This window comes from Cololabis saira, chromosome 14 (genome assembly GCF_033807715.1).
Source record: "Cololabis saira isolate AMF1-May2022 chromosome 14, fColSai1.1, whole genome shotgun sequence".
NCBI classification, from domain to species: Eukaryota; Metazoa; Chordata; class Actinopteri; order Beloniformes; family Belonidae; genus Cololabis; species Cololabis saira.
This window is the reverse complement of record NC_084600.1, coordinates 1,833,734-1,856,945: the sequence shown is the minus strand read 5'-3', so window position 1 is coordinate 1,856,945 and position 23,212 is coordinate 1,833,734. Positions and strand designations below refer to the sequence as shown.

Genomic DNA, 23,212 nt, shown 5'->3' with positions numbered 1-23,212 from the left:
AGAACTGGCTCCGGGTCAGATAAAACAGTTCCAAACCAAGGTAGCTCCAACTCTTTGCTGGGCTAAAGGAAAGAACCGCTTACGTAAGCGGAGGGGGCGGAGTTATATATATATATATATATATATATATATATACTGTATATATATGTAGGTATGTATGGGTGTATGCGTATGTATGGGTATACATATGTGTGGTGTGATTATGTGTGTAAGTAGATATATATAGAAATATTCAACTATGTGTATGTATGTATGCATGTATAATTATGTGTGTGAGTATAATTACAGTATATAATAATAATAATAATACTGTTATTTAGCAGTGTGAGTACAGTGTGTGAATATTTATAAATACAGGTTAAATGATCAGTGAATGGGGGTAGGACTAAATAAGTTTACATTTCTTCCTACTCCTTTTTTGGCACATGTAAATCAAGATAGCAAGATGAAATTCTTTGTTTTGTTGTTTTGTTTTCTTAAACTTCTCATGAAGTGTTGTTTCTTTTTTTTTTTACATGTACAAAAATAAAATAAATCAAATCAAATCAATAGCAAGACTGGGAGACGGCGCCATTTTCAAATAAGCGACGGATTAATCTGGATGCAGTAAAGCAGCAGTGGTCTGAGGAGACAACCTGTCTTTTAGAGATACGGTCCACGGAGGGAGCTACGTGGACCAAGTCCTATAATATGTCCTAAAATATGTTTTTGCTTCAACTTTCGCGCAAACGCACGTAACTGCCGTTTGCAGCGACGTAACTGACGTTTGCAGCGGCGTAACTGACGTTTGCAGTGATGTGGCCCTTAGCACCTGAGCTATGGAAAAGCAAACCGGTTTTCAGCTGGTTCGCAAGTTGAACGAGCACCAGCCCCCAGCACTGGCCCAGAACCAGCCCTGGAACCGGTTTGGTGGAAAAGGGGTAAAAATGCATTATTTTCTCCTGTTGCACAATGCCTATGAACCCAGTTCATAGCTCAGAAGTATTGAAGGAAAATTGCAGAGTTTAAACAACTCTAGGTCTATAATTAGATGGCAAGCAGTGTTAACTTTTCTTAGGGACCAAAACACTGTGAATCGAGTCATTGCTGTGTGTGAATGGAAAACACGTCTGCAGCAAAATCGCTAATAATCAGAGCCTAGAGGACACTCTTCTTACATCAGAATGCATTTTATTTTAAGCTTCAGACAAATCGAGGTAATGTAACGTTGTATGTGTAGAAAAAAGTGTACAAAGACTGTATGAGATCTCCATCAGTTTGCTGCTACGTTACTCAGACGTCTGTTCACATCAACTGACATGAATAATCGTTTTGCTGCAACATAATCTTTCCTCACTCAAAATGAGTTAAGTTAATGAAAACTCACACTCCCATGTCGGTTTTTTTACTTTCAGGGTCATTTTACTTTAAATTAGCCACACAGTCTGAAAGTAGATTTAGAAATTTCAGTAGCACTCACAAGAGAAATTGTTTTTTAATGTCCCTGAAGTCCTCTTCAAAACAAAAGCGTGCTCTTGCCAGAAAATAAAGAGTTTTTGAGCCAAACCTTGACTTTCCTTGACTGACTGAAAGCTATGAAGTTAAATCAAACACTGAGGCAGACTGAGGCGGGGTGATCGATGATTATACTGTATATGCACTACATCGTAGTTTAGGTATGATTAAAGTCCATGTTTATTCATAAAGCCCACTTAACACAACAATCTGCTGTACAAATTGCATAGATAAAAAAATGTCACAATGTAAATTAGTTGTAAGTACAAGCAGGAAGTGACAGCATACTGGAAATGTATACTACTAAGTACTACTACTTACTACTACTGAAAAAAAAACCCCATCAAGCATGAGTAAGGTTTGCATCACTTTAACTGTATTCTGAGCAAGTGCTGTTGCGTTACATTTTAAAAACAGGAAAGGAAAGTGAAGACAATGCATTTTTATATACACGTCATCTCCGATCACCATCATGCCTCTCCTCACATCTGTGGTGGGAGTAATGGGATGCGAGGAGAGGAGTCGAGCCTAGTGGGAAATTAGATACAACACAGAAGCTGCAAATGAAAAACAAGAAAGAGAGAAACTGCCAGCTTATGCTTATAAGCAAATACAAAAATGGGTTAAGGGTAGAACTTGGGGGGAAGAACAAACGAAAAAAAAGCAAATAAATTACTTTTTCAAGTGTTTTGGTGAGAAAAATGAAAGTAGCATTTGCTAGATCGGAGCATTTACAGCAACAGAAAACGTGAACAATCTGCCACCATGCCGTGTCCCAGCAGCAGATTGATGGCGCTTTTCCACCAGCACCTACTCGGCTCTACTCAGCTCATCTCTGCTCGACTCAACTCGGCCTGGTTTCTTTTCCATAACAATTCACCTGGAGCAGAAGTAGGAGGTTGGAGAGAAGCTGCTGTGACGTATTTGATTGTGTGATCTAAACAAAGAAGACTAAACAACACTAAAGATGTAGAACCTGGAGGAGATGATAGATGTGCTGCTGGGTCTGTGGCTTGTGTTTGATATCAAGTTAAAAAATGAGAGTGAGAAGCTTCAAGTGGCTTTTTTAATTTTTTTAGTTTGTCTCTGTGCTGCTGAAAAGTCAGCTGGAGCCGTGAGCAGCTATGAAGAGACAGATCTCCTGGTGGATCTGGTCGTTCCTTATCTCCGTCTAGATCCCTTTTTAATTCTCTCCTCAGCACCAGGTTTATGAACATCTGCACCTCAGAGTTGGATCATGAAACAGACTTTTGTTGTTATGGTTTGATACTAATTGGCCCTGATCGTCTGCACCTGTGTCTCGTTAACCCTTGTGTATATCTGGCATGGATCTATCATATTACTGGATGGAAGACTGAAAATGGCTGCCCGTTCATTTCAATGTAAGTTGCTCGCCTGGCGCATAAGCCAAAAAAAGTTCCTGACTTCCGGGTTTACTTCCGTGTTATGCGGCCCATAGAGCATGCGCAGTTGAGTCACCTCCCATGATGCTCTGGGGTCTCCCATCATGCCCCGGGGCAATGACGCGAATATTAATATAATATGTATTAATATAATATATTAATTAATGTATATTATTACATTTATAGTATTACATATATTATTAATGTAATAATATAATATAATTACATAATATATATTAATATAAAACAGCCGTGGAGTGCACGGACACGGCTGTGACGTCACGCCCAGAAAGAGACTTTTCTTTGACTTTTCTGGCCGTTATAAAACATTTTTGACGGATATAAAGTCCATGACTTAAAAATATAGAATACAAAGATTAGTAATTGCCGGTGATTACAGCTGGAGGTTCCTGTGAACAGTTTTAGAGGCTTCTCTTTTACTATTGCAGTCTATGGGAAAAAAGCTTTCTGGGCCCCATGGGATTTTTGGTTGCAGTACCGCGGCTGGCCACTGGGAAAAATCGGCGTGCCTGCTGAGTGCGAGACTGGGGGGCTGATATCTGGTCTTGTTTTCCCCCTGCTTCCTGCTGGTCCGTACTGTTTCCTCCCTCCGTGTTTCCACGTCAGGTTTTTGGTAGTTTTTTGATTCTGGTTTAAGCTGTAGTTTTGTGGTATCCTGCTCAGCAGCGCTTTTGTTTGTCTTTGTCAAAATAAACACTGTTTTGGAACTCCTGTTCCTGCTCTCCTACATCTGGGTCCGACCAACCAACCATTCACAACATTTTGTGCTGCCAATAAAATGAACAAGAATCCGTCAGAGTCTCTTTCTCTGATTTCCTCCTCCTGACTCAGACGTCTGACTCCAACCCCCCGACCAATCAGTGGCCTGTAGTGTGATGATGTCAGATACAGCCGACTCAGCAGCTTAGAACCTCGGCAGAATAGATACAGAAAAGTATCTACTCAGCATGTTAGACCCCTAGTGGGAAAGAACTAAACCAAGCGGAGGCGAGTCGAGTCGGACTGAGTAGGTGCTAGTGGAGAAGCGCCATAACAAGATGCAGCCCAGAATATTGTCGTAGTGCGGCAACGGTGCTGTCAACTGGGTCACCTTATGGATGAAAGATTTTTTTGTTCAGTTCAAAAGACTCTGTTACGGAGCTTTGTCGGTTGTAACCTCCGATTAGAATAGATTAGATTAGATTTCATTCGGCCACATCAAAGACGGGCCGAGCCGAACCGGGCTGAGTAAGTACTAGTGGAAAAGCGCCATTAGAGTATGACATTCGTGGGTACAGTTAATTCATTCACACTTAGTGGATCAGGGTGGTTAGTGAAAGTGCTTTTTTTCCTTTATTTATAGCCAAACAAAGATCCTGCCGCATTATGAGCATAATGAACATGAATCCCTCAAATATGTCCAAGTTTGTGGTTATGTTAAGCTCCAGCTTTTCATTAATTACAAATAATTGGAAGTCATTCTCATTTGTTCCTGTTGAATAAAGGTGGAAGGGCTTGCACTCATCCTTTCATTATCTGTATTCTATTACAGAAATATATCCCACAATCCTCATCTACACATACACCTGAGCCACTTCAGCCACCTGACACAGCTGCAGTCTCTGTAAGTACACACACTTACACCTCAGTATTTAAACACTGGCATACAGTAATGTGCTCGTTAGTCCTAAGAGTACTGTCCTCGAGAGAATGAGAATGCATGCACGCACAAACCCCAACAGTGTCTGTTTCAGGCCCCGTTTACACGTAGAAAAAAACGTGGTGTTTTCATGCGTTTTGACCGTTCGTTTACGCGAAAACGAAGCTAAAAGTCACCAAAAACCATCATTTCTGAAAACCCCGGCCAAAGTGGAGATTTGCAAAAACTCCGTCTTCACGTTTGCTTGTAAACAGAGAGAAACGGACATTTAGGCTTCAGAACGTCACATTATGCGACAGAAACGTCACCAGCGTCATGAGTGCGACCTGTGTTTACAATTTGTTTGGCCACCGTCAATATTTTCTTGTATTTTACCTGTTTTATATTCTAAAGTCACACTTAAAAGTAACTCCACTTCTCTGTCACTCCAAACGAAAGACTCGTTAATCTTGGAAGTAACTGGAAGTTACCGTATTTTCCGCACTATAAGGCGCATCGTATTATAAGGCGCACTAAATATATGGTAAAATACCGTACTATAGTGGCTGGGATTGAGTTACGTATCTACCTGATGGAGCTGCGCTAATGCAAAAATGCAAAAAAAAAAAAAAAAAAAACAAGAAGAAAAGTACCGTATGTCAAACTTTATTAACAAAATAAAAACCAGCTTTGCTCCGTCTCGTCAAAGTCGCCATTATTCGAGTCGGCGTCGATGCTGTTGTCTTGAACGTCTGTGACGATTCCTGATGTTTTTAGCGCCGTTACTTCGGCGACACCAACTACATTACCCACAATCCCCCTGACTACAGTAACAGAAATGACCGTAATGATCATATATAAGGCGCACTGCATTATAAGGTGCACTGACGGTTTTTGAGAAAATTAAAGCCTTTTAGGTACGCCTTATAGTGCGGAAAATACGGTACTCGTGTCATTTGTTGACGTTTTTTTCCAGGATTCTGATTGGCTAGCATGACTTTATCTTCTCTTTACACTGCCCCCTGCAGGTTTGGCTGCTCATAGCACCTTAACAGCGTATTTATGCGGGTTCGTGTAAATGATGGTATTTTTCAGGACGTAGAGGGGGAAATACCCGTTTTTGTAAATACCCAGCTATGTGTAAATGTGGCCTCAGTCTGTGCAACGGTGCTGTTTTTTCTTCCACACAGGGCACTAGAGGGTATTGAGATCCCAGATATTCAGACCAATATGTTTATTCCCATGAAGAACCTCTCACACATGTACGTACACTTGTGCCGGTATTCGGCCATGAAACATCATGACTGACTAAGCAACATGTCATTTAGAGCCTCTTTGTGTCAAGGTTTGTCTGACTCTTCTTTTTTTTTCTTCTTCTCCTTCTGCAACCATCCCTTATTTTCACAGCTACTTTAAGAAGTTCCAGTACTGCTCCTATGCACCTCATGTCAGGTCCTGCAAGCCCAACACAGACGGCATTTCGTCATTTGAGGACCTTCTGGCGAACATGGTGCTGCGGGTCTCCGTCTGGGTCATGGCTTTTATCACTTGCTTTGGTAATATCCTTGTGATCGGCATGAGATCACTGATTCGTGCAGAGAACAACCTGCATGCTGCCTGCATCAAAGTCCTCTGCTGTGAGTAAATACATTGTGCTACACACCACTGACAATAAGAAGAAACTACTTTTGCAGGCACAGTAAAAGCTTTTCGCTGTAATTACATTTTGTTTGTAATTATATTACAGTAAAGTCTGTGAAGAACGAGGCACGGCTGCACAATTTAGTGCTTTGAAGTGCTTTGAAGGCTGCAGTAATCAAGTCTGGAAAAAATTGGTAATTGGTGTAGTTCTTGAAGGCACACAGTGTTGAAACTCTAGGCTGCAGTCCTTCAAGTGCATATTCAAAATAATTTGTCAGGAAGGAAGTACAGGGTGAGCTACTCATTGTGTTCAGCTACTGAATCACCTTTCCTGCAGATCTCAAGTATGATACCCCACAAACTGCATCCTGCTTTAAAGCACAGACTGAAACTCTGCAAGTCTAAGAAATAGCTGTGAAACTAATAGACTGAGCGGTCAGTGTTTTTTCATTCAAAACATAAAAAAAAGAAAATAAGTAGTAATTATCCCACAAGCAGATAATAGCTCACAGGGTGTTTCAGTTTTATGCTCTGTGTTCTTCATTCAGATTCATTTTTTTAGTCCAAGTTAATCACCTTAATGAGGAACAATATAGCAATTTGCAATCAACAACTCCTGTAATTGTTCTATTTTGTTCTGAAAATCCTACGCCTATTTTCCAACCGTGAAACAACTGTGTGTTGACAATCATTTGTTATTATTATTTCCTACTATTATCCATGTTCATTGCAACTAGGGTTCCAGCCTTATTTCCTTTTGCATTTTCTTTTTTCTTTCTTTTATTTAACGTCGGTCTTTCCAGTTTTTTGCCTTGCCTATGGCATCAATCATTTTCTCAGTATATATGATCCCGGCTTCGCTCCAGAGCACTGCCTGTCTTTGGAATAATAATAATACATTTTATTTGGTGGCGCCTTTCAAGTCACTCAAGGTCACCTTACAAAGAATAAAAGCATAAAATAACAATATCAAGCATTATTAAAACCAAACAACATCAACCAATATTATAGCCACAGAGACAGTTTGCAGTCAGAGGGAGTAGGCAGTTTGAAAAGGTGAGCTGTGAGTTTGGATTTGAAAGTTACTATGGAGTATGAAAGTCTTATATGTGGGGGGAGGGAGTTCCATACACTGCAAAAACTCAAAATCTTACCAGGAATATTTGTCTTATTTCTAGTTAAAATGTCTCATTTTTAGTCAAAAAATTTCATTACACTTAAAACAAGAGTCATTATCAGATAAATAACTTGTTATTTGACAATTTTCACCTTTTTCAAGTAAATCTTCACTTGAAATACCGGTAAGTAGAAAGATCTGCCAGTGGGACAAGATTTATCTTCTCATTACAAGCAAAAAAATCTTGTTCCACTGGCAGATTTTTCTACTTATTTTAAGTGAAAATCTACTTGAAACAGGTGAAAATTGTTGTTTTTTTCCAGTGATGAGTCTTGTTTTAAAGGAGCATGAGGCTCCTTTTAAGAAATGAGACTCTCTAGCGCCACCCTTCACCACGACGGCCGTTGGGGGTACTGCAGCCAACAGTGAAGCCGGTGTGAGTACCAGATTGTATCGGGCTGAAATATTTTCCCCGGAAGTGTGCATTTTTTCCCCGCGATGGTATTTTTTTGCCATGTTAAGCTAGGAAGGTAGTTTTTCACCATGTCTTCACATTCAAAACGTCTTTTTTGGCAATTGCGGATTAATCAGTGAGCGCTTAGTTGACGTTACATTTTTTTAATTATATTTATATAATGTATTATGACTATTTTGCTTAGACATTTACAGATTCAACAATGAGAACATATAGAGACATACACTTCTGTAAAGTCAGAAGCAGCAGATCATAGTGGAGGTAAAAGGGAGAAGAAACATATAACTGCTGTTCACGACACGACCTTCTTTCAATGACTTCTCTCTCTCTCTCGGCTGCTGTAGTCACTCTGTTCCTGGTCTTTTCACGCAAACGGTCAAATGCCAATCACAAGACGCAACGTCATCACGTACGGGAGACCTCCGATAAAAAAAAAGCAGGTGGGAAAAAAAAGCACCGACACCGGCACGGGAGAACGGGGAGAACGCACATGCAGCTTCATGTGACGTCACATCCACAGGACAGCGCGGGAAATTCGGGCTCGAATTGCAGCACATTTTGCAGCACACAGCCTGTTCAAGGCAACGGAGAGATACACTAGAGGGATCATTCTTTTTGGTTTGCAACGCTTCATCTGACATTATTACTAGAAAACTTAAAACGTATACGGATTTTTTTCATAAATCCTGCCTCAATCCTGCCTCATGCTCCTTTAAGTGTAATGAGATTTTCTTTTACTAAAAATGAGACATTTTAACTAGAAATAAGACAAATATTCTTGTTAACATTTTGAGTTTTTGCAGTCCAGTCTGGGTGCCGAGCAGCTGAAGGCTCGGGCACCCATGGGTGCCCCATGGTGCTGAGGCGTGATGTGGGGATGGTGATTAGTCCAGCAGAGTTTGAGCGGAGGGTTTGGGGGGTCTGTATTCTTGGAGGAGGTCAGAGAGGTAAGTGGGGGAAAGATGGGGGAGAGCTTTGTAAGTGAGGAGGAGGTTTTTGTAGATGATGCTGTGTTGTACCGGGAGCCAGTGGAGTTGGATGAGAACAGGGGTGATGTGGTCAGACGACTTGGTGCGGGTGATAATCCGAGCGGCCGAGTTCTGAATGATTTACAGTAAGCATGTGTTGAAAAAATGTATGTAAATGTCGTAATGATGGAGTTCACCGACGCCGACTGCCGTGAGAATTTCCGTATGTCGCTTCCTGGACTCAAAAGACCAAGATTCCTCGCGAAAAGAACATGTGCAGAAAACTAATTCCTGTTCCTTTTGATGGGGATATCCCGTTAGGCGTTTACATGACCAAATATTCAGGTTTTAAAAGGAGTAACCCAGGGGTCATTTGCAGGTTTTTAAAAACCGGAATATGAGCAAATTCCGGTTATTCAAAGGGGTTATTGGTGTTTACATGGCCGTGCAAAACCGGGTTATTGCTAATATTCCGGTTAGAAATAGGTTATTGATGCATGTAAACGTAGTCACTGTAGTAAGCTGAATTATTTTAAATACACTGGAAATTTTCTTTTAAAAATCTTGATCCTTGCAGAGCTTTCTGCTTTTGTCCAGATGAAAGGGAGCCTGTTGATGCAAATGGAAATTAAAAGGAAAGTAAATCACATCCAACCCTCAAGGGGCTGCGCTTTTCTCAACAGCGTTTGATTAGTTTATTTAACCCCCTTCATGCCTGAGATATGAAATATAACAGACATATATTTGAAGTGCTTATTATGTATTGAAATCAAAAACACTTCCATTTTTCCATCCATCCATCCATCCATTGTCCACCGCATTATCCGAACTTGATGCCCCTCCTTGAACCGCCACCTTACCGTGGTGGAGGGGTTTGAGCACCCGAATGATCCTAGGAGCTATGTTGTCCGGGGCTTAATGCCCCTGGTAGGGTCTCCCAAGGCAAACAGGTCCTAGGCGACGGGTCAGACAAAGAGCGGTTCAAAGCCCCTTATGAAGAAGACAAGAGCAAGGAAGTTTACGTCGCCCGGACTGGCGTTACCGGGGCCCCACCCTGGAGCCAGGCCTGGGGTCGGGGCTCGCAGGCGAGCGTCTGGTGGCCGGGTCTTGGCCCACGGGACCCGGCCGGGCACAGCCCGAAAGAGCGACGTGGGCCCGCCCTCCCGTAGGCCCACCACCCGCGGGAGGGTTCATAAGGGGACACAGGTGCCGTGTGATTTGGGTGGCAGCCGTGGGCGGGGGCCCCGGCGACCCAATCCCCGGACGACAACTCTGGCTTTAGGGACATGGAATGTCACCTCGCTGGGGGGGAAGGAGCCTGAGCTTGTGCGGGAGGCTGAGAGGTATCGACTAGAGATAGTCGGGCTCACCTCCACGCACAGCCTGGGCTCTGGAACCCAGCTCCTTGAGAGAGGTTGGACTCTCTTCCACTCTGGAGTTGCCCATGGTGAGAGGCGGCGAGCTGGTGTGGGCTTGCTCATAGCTCCCCAGCTCAGCCGCCATGTGTTGGAGTTCTCCCCACTTAACGAGAGGGTCGCTTCCCTGCGCCTTCGGGTCGGGGATAGGTCTCTCACTGTCGTTTCGGCCTACGGGCCGAACGGCAGTGCAGAGTACCCGGCCTTCCTGGAGGCCCTGGGAGGGGTGCTGGAAAGTGCCCCAACTGGGGACTCCATCGTTCTGTTGGGGGACTTCAACGCTCACGTGGGCAATGACAGTGTTACCTGGAGAGGTGTGATTGGGAGGAACGGCCTCCCCGATCTGAACCCAAGCGGTGTTCTGTTATTGGACTTCTGTGCTAGCCACAGTCTGTCCATAACGAACACCATGTTCGAGCATAAGGGTGTCCATCAGTGCACGTGGCACCAGGACACCCTAGGCCGGAGGTCAATGATCGACTTTGTTGTCGTTTCATCTGACCTCCGGCCGTATGTCTTGGACACTCGGGTGAAGAGAGGGGCTGAGCTGTCAACTGATCACCACCTGGTGGTGAGTTGGATCCGCTGGCAGGGGAGGAAGCTGGTCAGACCTGGAAGACCCAAGCGTATCGTGAGGGTCTGCTGGGAACGTCTGGCAGATTCCCCTGTCAGGGGGGTCTTCAACTCCCACCTCCGGGAGAGCTTTGACCGGATTCCGAGGGAGGCCGGAGACATTGAGTCCGAATGGACCATGTTCTCCGCTTCCATTGTTGACGCGGCCGTCCGGAGCTGCGGCCGTAAGGTCTCCGGCGCCTGTCGCGGCGGCAATCCCCGAACCCGGTGGTGGACACCGGAAGTAAGGGATGCCGTCAAGCTGAAGAAGGAGTCCTACCGAGCCTGGCTAGCTCGACGGACTCCCGAGGCAGCTGACGGGTACCGGCAGGCCAAGCGGGCTGCGGCCCGGGCGGTCGCGGAAGCAAAAACTCGGGTCTGGGAAAAGTTCGGGGAGGCCATGGAGGAGGACTACCGGTCGGCCTCGAGGAAATTCTGGCAAACCATCCGGCGCCTCAGGAGGGGGAAGCAGTGCTCCGCCAACACTGTTTACAGTGGAGGAGGGGAGCTGTTGACCTCGACTGGGGACATCGTCGGGCGGTGGAAGGAATACTTCGAGGATCTCCTCAATCCCGCTGACACGCCTTCCGTCGAGGAAGCAGAGGCTGAGGATTCAGAGGTTGATTCATTCATTACCCAAGCTGAAGTCACTGAGGTAGTTCGGAAGCTCCTCGGTGGCAAGGCACCGGGGGTGGATGAGATCCGCCCTGAGTACCTCAAGTCTCTGGATGTTGCGGGGCTGTCGTGGCTGACACGCCTCTGCAGCATCGCGTGGCAGTCGGGGACAGTGCCTCTGGACTGGCAGACCGGGGTGGTGGTCCCTCTCTTCAAAAAGGGGGACCGGAGGGTGTGTTCCAACTACCGGGGAATCACACTCCTCAGCCTCCCGGGGAAAGTCTATTCCAGGGTGCTGGAGAGGAGAATTCGGCCGATAGTCGAACCTCGGATTCAAGAGGAACAATGCGGTTTTCGCCCTGGCCGTGGAACGCTGGACCAGCTCTACACCCTCCGCAGGGTGCTCGAGGGCGCATGGGAGTTTGCCCAACCAGTCCACATGTGTTTTGTGGACTTGGAGAAGGCTTTCGACCGTGTCCCACGTGGCATCCTGTGGGGGGTGCTCCGAGAGTATGGGGTCGGAGGCCCTCTGCTGAGGGCTGTACGGTCCCTGTATGACCGGAGCAGGAGTCTGGTTCGCATTGCCGGCAGTAAGTCAGACCTGTTCCCGGTGCGTGTTGGACTCCGGCAGGGCTGCCCTTTGTCACCGGTTCTGTTCATTATTTTTATGGACAGAATTTCTAGGCGCAGCCAGGGGCCGGAGGGGGTACGGTTCGGGAGCCTCAGGATTTCATCTCTGCTTTTTGCAGATGATGTGGTCTTGTTGGCTCCCTCGAGCCAGGACCTTCAGCATGCACTGGGGCGGTTTGCAGCCGAGTGTGAAGCGGCTGGGATGAGAATCAGCACCTCTAAGTCTGAGGCCATGGTTCTCGACCGGAAAAAGGTGGCTTGCACCCTCCAGGTCGGGGGAGAGTTCCTGCCTCAGGTGGAGGAGTTTAAGTATCTTGGGGTCTTGTTCACGAGTGAGGGGAGAACGGAGCGCGAGATCGACAGGCGGATCGGTGCGGCGGCCGCAGTAATGCGGTCATTGTATCGGTCCGTAGTGGTGAAGAGGGAGCTGAGCCGAAAGGCAAAGCTCTCGATTTACCGGTCGATCTACGTTCCCACCCTCACCTATGGTCATGAACTCTGGGTCATGACCGAAAGAACGGGGTCCCGGATACAAGCGGCCGAAATGAGTTTCCTCCGCAGGGTGGCGGGGCGCTCCCTTAGAGATAGGGTGAGGAGCTCTGTCACCCGGGAGGAGCTCGGAGTAGAGCCGCTGCTCCTCCACATCGAGAGGAGCCAGCTGAGGTGGCTCGGGCACCTGTATAGGATGCCCCCTGGACGCCTCCCTAGGGAGGTGTTCCGGGCATGTCCCACCGGGAGGAGGCCCCGAGGAAGACCCAGGACACGCTGGAGTGACTACGTCACTCGGCTGGCCTGGGAACGCCTTGGGGTCCCCCCGGAGGAGCTGGAGGAAGTGTCCGGGGAGAGGGAAGTCTGGGGATCCCTGCTCCGACTGCTGCCCCCGCGACCCGGACTTCCATTTTTGTCCCTAACAATTTCTAAATAATTGTGTAATGTTTTATATCACTAAAATTAAATCTTGGTTCTTGGAGGCGACTCCTTTTATTTTCATTTATCTATGTTGTGGAATATCCGGACTGAAACTGAAATTGAAACTCCAAGTTACCAAGAATAAGGCTTGAAAGATGAGCCAGATTTCCGTAGATGTAATGAAGCAGTTGCATGCAAGTGGGTCAGAACATACTGTACATCGGGCGTCTCGATGCAGAATCACGAAGAACAAAGGGAATCATGATGATTTCCAAGTATAAATGATGATTCATGCTTATGATTCTGATAAACGGCTCATTGTAACGTCAGAGCTGATCTTTTAGGGACAAAGTATCAGTCTGCACACTCTGTACCCGGGCCAGGGCTAAATGATTCTCTGCCACAATGGGAGCCAACTCTGTTCCCACAAACAAACACACATAAGGTCTTCTTCTTTTTCTTTGTCGGCTGCAGAATTTCAAAAAATCTCTCAGATGTAAGTTGCTTTGGATAAAAGCGTCTGCTAAATGATAGTAGTAGTGGATCGCCCATAAACACGAACAAATAAGTGATTTTTCTATACCCTGGTGCAAAATGTATTATCAATTAACATAGTTCATAGTCCAAGAGTTCGGTTTGCAACATCATAAGTGAAACATAAAACAAAACACTCAGTAATTGCTTCAATTCACCATAAAAAGAAACCTTAGTTTAATTTCATTGTACGGGATATTACGTATAGCTTCAAAAGGTATCAGCTGTATTATCCAAATGTGTTATTATGATCACTATTTCTAGCAAATGACTAGCTAATAGCAGTTCAAAACACAAGGAGTTAAAACTTCAGAGCATTTTAAAATTGCAGATACTGTAGGTGTTCATTGAGGCTTTTCTGAAGTGATCCATGAATCCCTTTCTGAAAGCTTGTAACCCTCTGCTGTGTTTCGGTTTCCTGCCTTGAGTCAGCTTTGATTCTTTTAGTTCTACCCTGTCACTCAGTCTTTCTGTTCCAGTTTCTTTTCTTTCTTTTTCTGAAGTTTCTGAACACCAAACTTTACTGTCTGCTCTGCTCACCTAAACTGTATTCAACTGTACTTTTCCTAACAATGCTGCAGCATGAGTTGATGTATTTTAATTCATAGTTTACATTTTTACTTGTTTTATTCTTGTTACAGACTATAATGTAGGGCAGGAAAATGAAAAGTAAAAATAAATCTTCAACTGTGTCCTCCTTGCTCACAGTGCTCTTCATGATAGCTGTGTTCCCTTTTGTGCATTTTAATGAGAAATATTCAGTTTGAAATGAAAATGTGCAGCTGAAAATGTGCAGTAATGGACCATACGAGGAACATTTCTTCTTTTTTTATATATCTTTTTATCCCCGATTTTATTCCCCATTTCTTCACTCAGTGCTCCTAACTAATGGCGCTTTTACACTAGTAAACTACTCAGCCCGACTCCTCGCCCTCGTTTCTTTTCAACACCCAGATCAGGAGTAGGAGGTTGGAGTGAAGCTGCTGTGACGTATTTGATTGTGTGATCTAAACGAAGAAGACAACAACACTAAAGATGTAGAACCTGGAGGAGATGAAAGATGTGCTGCTGGATCTGTGACTTGTGTTCGATATCAAGTTAAAAAATGAGAGAGTTTGTCTCGGCGCTGCTGAAAAGTCAGCTGGAGCCGTGAGCAGCTATGAAGTGACAGAGCTCCTGGTGGATCTGGTCGTTCCTTATCGCCCGTCTACATCCCTTTTTAATTCTCTCCTCAGCACCAGGTTTATGAACATCTGACCCTCAGAGTTCGATCATGACTTTTGTGCTGCCGTTGCCTGTTGAATAAAATGAACAAGAATCCGTCAGAGTCTCTTTCACTGATTTCCTCCTCCTGACTCAGACGTCTGACTCCAACCCCCCGACCAATCGGTGGCCTGTAGTGTGATGATGTCAGATACAGCCGACTCAGCAGCTTAGAACCTCAGCAGAATAGATACAGAAAAGTATCTACTCGGCACGTTAGACCCCTAGTGGAAAAGAACCAACCGAGTCGAGTCGGGCTGAGTAGGTACTAGTGGAAAAGTGCCATAAGTCAGTCCTGGCGTTGCTCCCTCTACCAACCCCTCTACCCTGCACTGAGCTCAGGTCTCCTCCTTAACCTGAGGAGTGAGCAGGTTCTTTTCACCAGACTGGATGGGGCTTCTCCTATGGAGCCAAATCAAGGCCAAGAGTAAAATAATAAATAAAATAAAATTTGAACCTGAAAATTCAAGTTTTGATCATGAACTTATTTTTTTACAGTTAAATTTTTTTTGAAATCGATCTGAAACTGAAAAAAAAGATGTGAAACTGAAAAAAAAGATGTGAAACTGAAAAAAAAGATCTGAAACTGAAAAAAAAAAGATCTGATACTGAAAAAAATTAAATTGAAACTGTAAAAAAATAAGTTCATGGTCAAAACTTGAATTTTCAGGTTCAAATTTTATTTTCATATTAGCAAAACTTTTGGCCTTGATTTGGCTCCATATTCTCCAGCCAGACGTAGCGCATGGAAGGGTCATGTTATTCCAGCCAGATCCCCTGCCCCCATGTAGTGCCCCGGCTGGCCACAGGGGGCAGTGTAGAGCCCAGGACTGCTGCATGTTTTTGTGAGGGGAGCTCACATTAACTACCCAAGGGAGCACAGGCACAAGGAACATTTCTGTTTTAACTGACTCATTTCAGTCTTATCTTCCAGGTGCAGACTGCCTCATGGGTGTGTACCTGTTTTTTGTTGGCGTCTTCGATGTGAAATTCCGTGGACAGTACAATCGTAATGCTTTGCTGTGGATGGAGAGTGTGGAGTGTCGCACCATTGGATTCCTGGCCATGCTCTCCTCAGAGGTGACACACACACACACCCCACATACAACTACTATCTGATCCTATCCTAGCTATTTTTTTGTCTGCATATATATTAATTATTATTATTATTCTAAAAACCTATGGCATATATATATATATATATATATATATATATATATATATATATATATATATATATATATATATATGCATTTTTAATATGTAATATATATCATATATATTTTAATATATCATACATATTTATTTTATTAATATATATATATATATATACAGTGGGGAGAACAAGTATTTGATACACTGCCGATTTTGCAGGTTTTCCCACTTGAAAAGGATGTAGAAGTCTGTAATTTTTATCATAGGTACTCTTCAACTGTGAGTGACAGAATCTAAAAAAAAAATCCAGAAAATCACATTGTATGATTTTTAAGTAATTCATTTGCATTTTATTGCATGACATAAGTATTTGATACATCAGAAAAACAGAACTTAATATTTGGTACAGAAACCTTTATTTGCAATTACAGAGATCAGACGTTTCCTGTAGTTCTTGACCAGGTTTGCACACACTGCAGCAGGGATTTTGGCCCACTCCTCCATACAGATCTTCTCCAGATCCTTCAGGTTTCGGGGTCCCAGCTCTCTTCAGGTCATTGACCAGGTCCTGCCGTGTAGTTCTGGGCTGATCCCTCACCTTCCTCATGACCATTGATGCCCCACGAGGTGAGATTTTGCATGGAGCCCCAGACCGAGGGAGATTGACCGTCATCTTGAACTTCTTCCATTTTCTAATAATTGTGCCAAATTTGTTGCCTTCTCACCAAGCTGCTTGCCTATTGTCCTGTAGCCCATCCCAGCCTTGTGCAGGTCTACAATTGTATCCCTGATGTCCTTACTCAGCTCTCTGGTCTTGGCCATTGTGGAGAGGTTGGAGTTTGTTTGATTGAGTGTGTGGACAGGTGTGTTTTATACAGGTAACGAGTTCAAACAGGTGCAGTTAATACAGGTAATGAGTGGAGAACAGGAGGGCTTCTTAAAGAAGAACTAACAGGTCTGTGAGAGCCGGAAGTTTTACTGGTTGACAGGTGATCAAATACTTATGTCATGCAATATGCATGATGCAAATTAATTACTTAAAAATCATACAATGTGATTTTCTGGATTTTTGTTTTAGATTCCATCACTCACAGTTGAATAGTACCTATGATAAAAATTACAGACTTCTACATGCTTTTCAAGTGGGAAAACCTGCAAAATCGGCAGTGTATCAAATACTTGTTCTCCCCACTGTATATATATTTTTTTTTTATATTTTTTTTTTTACAACTACTATCTTACCTTTTTCTATTTGTGTGATTTGCTCACACATTCAAATGTGTGAACGACATGTTTAATGATCATTTAGAAGGCTGGTCTACCACACCAGCAATGGCAGCAAAGAAAGAAGCTGCTTCTACAATACAGGCCTTCAAGTGTTGAAAGCCTGTGAATCAGTTTATTCATTGGGTTAAATAATAATGAGTATTGTCCTCCAGGTGTCTGTTCTCCTCTTGACCTACCTGACCTTAGAGAAGTTCCTGGTCATCGTCTTTCCCTTCAGCAATCTGCGCCCAAGCAAACTTCAGACAGGGGTGAGTTTTCTTGTCCAAATGCTTGAATGTCGAACGTAATTATTGCTTTTATTCGTAACTGTCCATCTGCTCTACTTCATAACTGGTCATGAGTTGGGATAAAGGAAAATCCAGAAAAATATTTCTTTCTTTTTTTTTTTGCTACTTAAGGCCACTGTGGCACATTTTTGCCTGTTGCACATTTGTTGCACATACCGTTCTTTTTACAGAGTCTATTCTATTTAATTTTGTACTATTCTATTTTATTTATACTTATTCGACTTTTTTACTCTTTTTACTTAATTGTCTTTTGAAGGAAAACACCACTCCGTACTGCCTTTAATTTTGTTGTGCCCTGTATAATAACAATAAAAGTCTGACGTGTGAAGTCTTTTTTTTTAGTAGCGGCCCTGGCTGGAATGACTGCTGCCCATTTTAATACAAATTCAGATTTTCCCAATGCTTAAAACATATTAAAACAGATTAAATTTGATTTCTCCATTCTCTATAGAGAAGAGCAGGAGACTGGAAATGTTTAATGTTTTAATGTTATAAACAATTCTGGGACATTGTCAAACTAAAAACTCTACAAATCATATTCAAAGCGAGAACTGATTCACTTCCAGGCAATTTACAGAAAATGTTTTGTGACAGGGAGGGTTATAATTTAAGAAGAAAATTTAATTTAAAAAAACAATGTTTTCATTCTAAAAGGAAAAGCATGTGTATCTCAGTTGTTGGAGTGGATTTATGGAATGGGTTGGGTGATGGGTTGAAGCAATGTACAAATATAAATCAATTTAAAAAACGGTACAAAAATGAAATTCTGGGAAGTTATTTGATTGAGGAGGAGTTATGTTAAGGAAAGATTGTGTTTGTTAGCTGGTTAGGTGCAAAGGCTCAACCAATGGGAAAATCTGTAGCCTACCGGTAATAGGTAAATTAGCAGCTATTTATTATTAATATTTATGTTTAATTTATGATAGGTAACAAAGGGGTAGGGTTAAATAAGTTTTACTTCTACCTGCTCCTTTTCGGACACTGTTTTTTTTCCCCCTGTTTGTATCACGTTTTTGTTGTTGTTGCTTTTTTTCTGTATGTTTTGAATTTTTTTCCTTATGTGTTCGAAATAAACAATTCAATCAATCAATCAATCAAAAAAAGGGGGGCATTCTACTAGTGACAAGTTCATCTGTTCAGTACAAAAACCTGCTACAAGTAAACATGGCCAGAAAGAACTATCAAAGCTATTTACCTTGACAACAATGTCACATATCACCCAAAAGAAATCAATAAAGCTCTTTTTGAGTTTTATAATGAATTGTACACATCTCAAAGTGCCTTCTCTCAAGAGCAATTAGACCAATACTTAGAGAACAGGAAATTGCCAAAACTATTAGAATTAGATCAACAACACCTTAACGCTTCATTTACAAAAGAAGAAGTCCTCGCTACAATAAAACTAATGCCCACAAATAAAAGCCCTGGACCAGATGGATTCTCTGCCGACTTTTATAAAGAATTTTGGAACGATCTCCACCCTATTTTTATGGCAATGATGAATAACTTCTGTTATAACAAAACACTCCCACAATCAATGAATTTAGCACATATTACAGTATTGCATAAAGCTGGGAAAGATCCTTTATATTGTTCCTCATACAGACCTATTAGTCTTTTAGATCATGACTATAAGATCATTACCAAATTAATAGCTAAAAGACTTGAAGATATTTTGCCCAAACTAATTAATCCAGACCAATCAGGTTTCATAAAAGGGAGATACTCTGCTGACAACATAAGGAGACTTTTAAATGTAATAAACCACTTGGACACTAGTAGGAGCCCTTCTCTGCTTTTAGCATTAGATGCGGAGAAGGCCTTCGATAGAGTGGAATGGAGTTTCCTATTCTCCATACTTAGTAAACTTAATATGGGACAGAATTTTGTGGCCTGGATTAAAGCAATTTATAAAAGTCCTGAAGCAGCTGTTATTACCAATGGGTCCACATCTGATTTTTTTGCTTTAACAAGAGGTACAAGACAGGGGTGCCCATTGTCAAGCTCGCTTTTTGCAATTGTGGTAGAAATATTAGCGTCATCTGTAAGAGACAACTGTAATATTCAAGGTCTCAAAATGAATAACAAAGAACACAAAATATCTTTATATGCAGACAATATAATTTTATACATTAAAGAACCAGAACAATCCTTAGTACATTTATACAGTGAAATAGAGGAATTTGGAAAATACTCAGGATACAAGATAAATTTTAATAAATCCAATGCTTGTCTTCTGCACATGACGCCAACAGATACAATGAGCAACCTTTATCCTTTTAAATGGTCCCCAGAAGGATTCAAATATCTAGGAATAAAGATCACACCACGATTAGAGAACTTGTATAAAGAAAATTATGACTCTTTAATAGAAAAGATAAAAGGCGATCTGTGTAAATGGGCCACTCTTCCATTATCTCTTCTGGGAAGAATAAATGTAATAAGAATGAACATCCTTCCAAGACTCAACTTTTTATTTCAAATGTTACCATGTTATCTATCACCAGAATTTTTTAATACCGTGAATAGGCCTATCTCAAAATTTATTTGGAGTAACAAAAAACCCAGGATAAAGTTAACGACCCTAATGAAACCTGAACCCATGGGAGGTCTAGGCCTTCCCAACCTCCAACATTACTTTTGGTCAGCTCAACTACGAAATATAATATCTTGGTTGTTGGGTAGACAAGATTCACAGTGGGTAGAAATGGAAGCTAAATTTGTCGAACCGTTATCATTGAACTCTCTTATATTTATCAAACAATTTAGTAAAATTAGAAATATAAATACTTGCTTCACGATTGGACACACGTTACGAACCTGGAAGGACTGCTCAAAAAAAATGGGTATTGCAAACTGGACATCCATATACTCGCCTATTTACTGTAACCCAGATTTAAATAAACATTTAGCCGCAGTTAACATACAAAACTGGGCACAATTGGGGATAAATCAATTTAAAGACCTGCTACAAACAAACGGGAAGCTAAAATCATTCATGGAGCTAAAAACAGAATACAGTATCCTAAATACAGATTTTTTTAAATATTTACAAATGAGAAACATTATACAATCACTGAGAAAAGAAAATAAACTAAGATCAGAGCTGTATGAAATAGAGGAATTACTAATAACATCAACCACTATTAAGGGAAAAATAAGCGAAATATATGACATACTATCAAAAGAATGTAATTCTTCTTTTTTACCGTTATTGGGGATCTGGGAAACTGACTTAGCAATTAAATTTGATGAAAACATTTGGCTTAATATCTGTGACAGAATACATTTTCCATTCACAAGTAACAAAATTAAAGAAACCAACTTTAAATTCATTCATAAATTTTATTTAACACCAGTAAAAATGAATAAAATTTCAAATGACAATTCACCAAACTGTCCCAGATGTAAAACCAATAAAAGTACCATTGCGCATATGTTCTGGTATTGTGAAAAACTAAATGGCTTTTGGAACTCTATCCACTCATTCACAAAAACTGCATTGATGACACAATTTGATTTATCCCCAGGTGCCTATTTATTAAATGAACTGCCAGAAATACAAATGGACTCAAAAAAATACAGACTGCTAATTACGATAACATACTACGCAAAAAAATGTATTCTTTTATTTTGGAAAGGAGAACAGCTGCCCACTTTTGAAATGTTCAAAGAACAAATTATACAATTCCTCCCATTGGAGAGGTTAACTCTTAAAGGACATGGACGAGAGCAAATGTTCCGTGAACTGTGGTCTCCACTCCTAAAACAAGTAGGGGGAGAAAACATGGACTGACATGACTCACTAATTGAGTTGACCATTTGTCAAAAGTGTAGCTGCTACTTCATGTATTCACTGTATTTATTAACCATTGTCTGCGTTTATTTTTTGTCTTTTTTTTTTTTTTTTTTTTTCCTTTGGGTTTTTAATTTTTTATATTTTTTTTTTAATATATTTTTTTTTTTTTTTTCTCATGTTTTGTTTTGCCAACGCTTGTCGGGGCTCCTACTATAAAACAACAAAAAAGACATTTAAAGAGAAAGGGGAAAAAGCAAGGGGGGGTTAGTCTTACTGTTTTTTTTTTTTTTTTTTTTTTTTTTTTCCTTTGGGTTTTTAATTTTTTTTTTTTTTTTTTTTTTTTTTTTTTTTTTCTCATGTTTTGTTTTGCCAACGCTTGTCGGGGCTTCTACTATAAAACAACAAAAAAGACATTTAAAGAGAAAGGGGAAAAAGGAGGGGGGGTTAGTCGTACTGTTTTTTTTTTTTTTTTTTTTTTTACTTTTTTTTACTTTATTTTTATTTTATTTATATTTATTTATTTTTTTCTTTTCTTCTCTTTTCTTTCCTTTGGGTTTTTAATTTAATTTAATTTTATTTATTTATTTATTTATTTATTTTTTTTCTTTTTCTCTTTTCTCATGTTTTGTTTTGCCAACGCTTGTCGGGGCTCCTACTATAAAACAACAAAAAAGACATTTAAAGAGAAAGGGGGAAAAAAGAAGGGGGGGTTAGTCTTACTGTTTTTTTTTTTTTTTCTTTTTTCCCAAATCTTAATATGTTCATTAGGGAAGGAGAGTAATTTTCTTGGGAAGCATGGCCCTGGATTTTCCCCCCAGGATCTGATGTGCTATAAAATGGGCCGCTAACCCACGAATGTCTATGAAGTCTGACAAAATCTCTGATATTTCCCAGCAAGGCCTTTGATCATCTGTAGGCTCACAGTCAGACTGCTAGCATCAAAAATAAAATGAGTAGCATCATTATTATTTTTTTTTTTTTTTTTTCCTTTTTTTTTTTTCTTCTTTTTTTTCTCTTCTTTTCTTTCTTTATATTGTATTTGGTTGTTTTTTCTTGTCTCTGGGTCTCTTGTAAGTGCTGGGTTGGGGATGGGAATGTGGGAGGGATATAAAAAGATGGGAAAAATGAATGGATGGAAGTATTCCCAGTTATTTTGCTTTACTACTGTTGTATAATGTGAATCTATTTCCAATAAAAAAAAAATCATTAAAAAAAAAAAAAAAAACAATGTTTTCATTCTAAAAGGAAAAGCATGTGTATCTCAGTTGTTGGAGTGGATTTATGGAATGGGTTGGGTGATGGGTTGAAGCAATGTACAAATATAAATCAATTTAAAAAACGGTACAAAAATGAAATTCTGGGAAGTTATTTGATTGAGGAGGAGTTATGTTAAGGAAAGATTGTGTTTGTTAGCTGGTTAGGTGCAAAGGCTCAACCAATGGGAAAATCTGTAGCCTACCGGTAATAGGTAAATTAGCAGCTATTTATTATTAATATTTATGTTTAATTTATGATAGGTAACAAAGGGGTAGGGTTAAATAAGTTTTACTTCTACCTGCTCCTTTTCGGACACTGTTTTTTTTCCCCCTGTTTGTATCACGTTTTTGTTGTTGTTGCTTTTTTTCTGTATGTTTTGAATTTTTTTCCTTATGTGTTCGAAATAAACAATTCAATCAATCAATCAATCAAAAAAGGGGGGCATTCTACTAGTGACAAGTTCATCTGTTCAGTACAAAAACCTGCTACAAGTAAACATGGCCAGTTTGCAAATACTCCGATTCCGCGTAAAAGAATCAGGGCATGAAGAAGAGCTGGATTGATTTTGAGTAGATGAGAATGGAAATATCGCAGCACCGATGCAGTCCAGCGCTCAGACTCATGCTTTAGAAGATTAAAAGGTCTAGAACGGTACTGGGACCCCTGATGTGCTCAACTACAGTAAAAAACAACCCATAATTAGAAAAACGTA

General features: G+C 41.3%; 1 protein-coding gene across 1 annotated transcript in view; it reads left to right on the top strand.

Moving 5' to 3' along the window:
• LOC133460193 (relaxin receptor 2-like) overlaps positions 1–23,212 on the top strand; it is an 88,443-nt gene that overhangs the window by 60,653 nt on the left and 4,578 nt on the right. Inside the window, exons 13-17 of the mRNA XM_061740765.1 lie at positions 4,450–4,521; positions 5,727–5,798; positions 5,944–6,173; positions 15,650–15,795; positions 17,310–17,405. Coding sequence (XP_061596749.1) covers positions 4,450–4,521; positions 5,727–5,798; positions 5,944–6,173; positions 15,650–15,795; positions 17,310–17,405 — 616 coding nt within the window. The remainder of the gene's footprint in view (positions 1–4,449; positions 4,522–5,726; positions 5,799–5,943; positions 6,174–15,649; positions 15,796–17,309; positions 17,406–23,212) is intronic.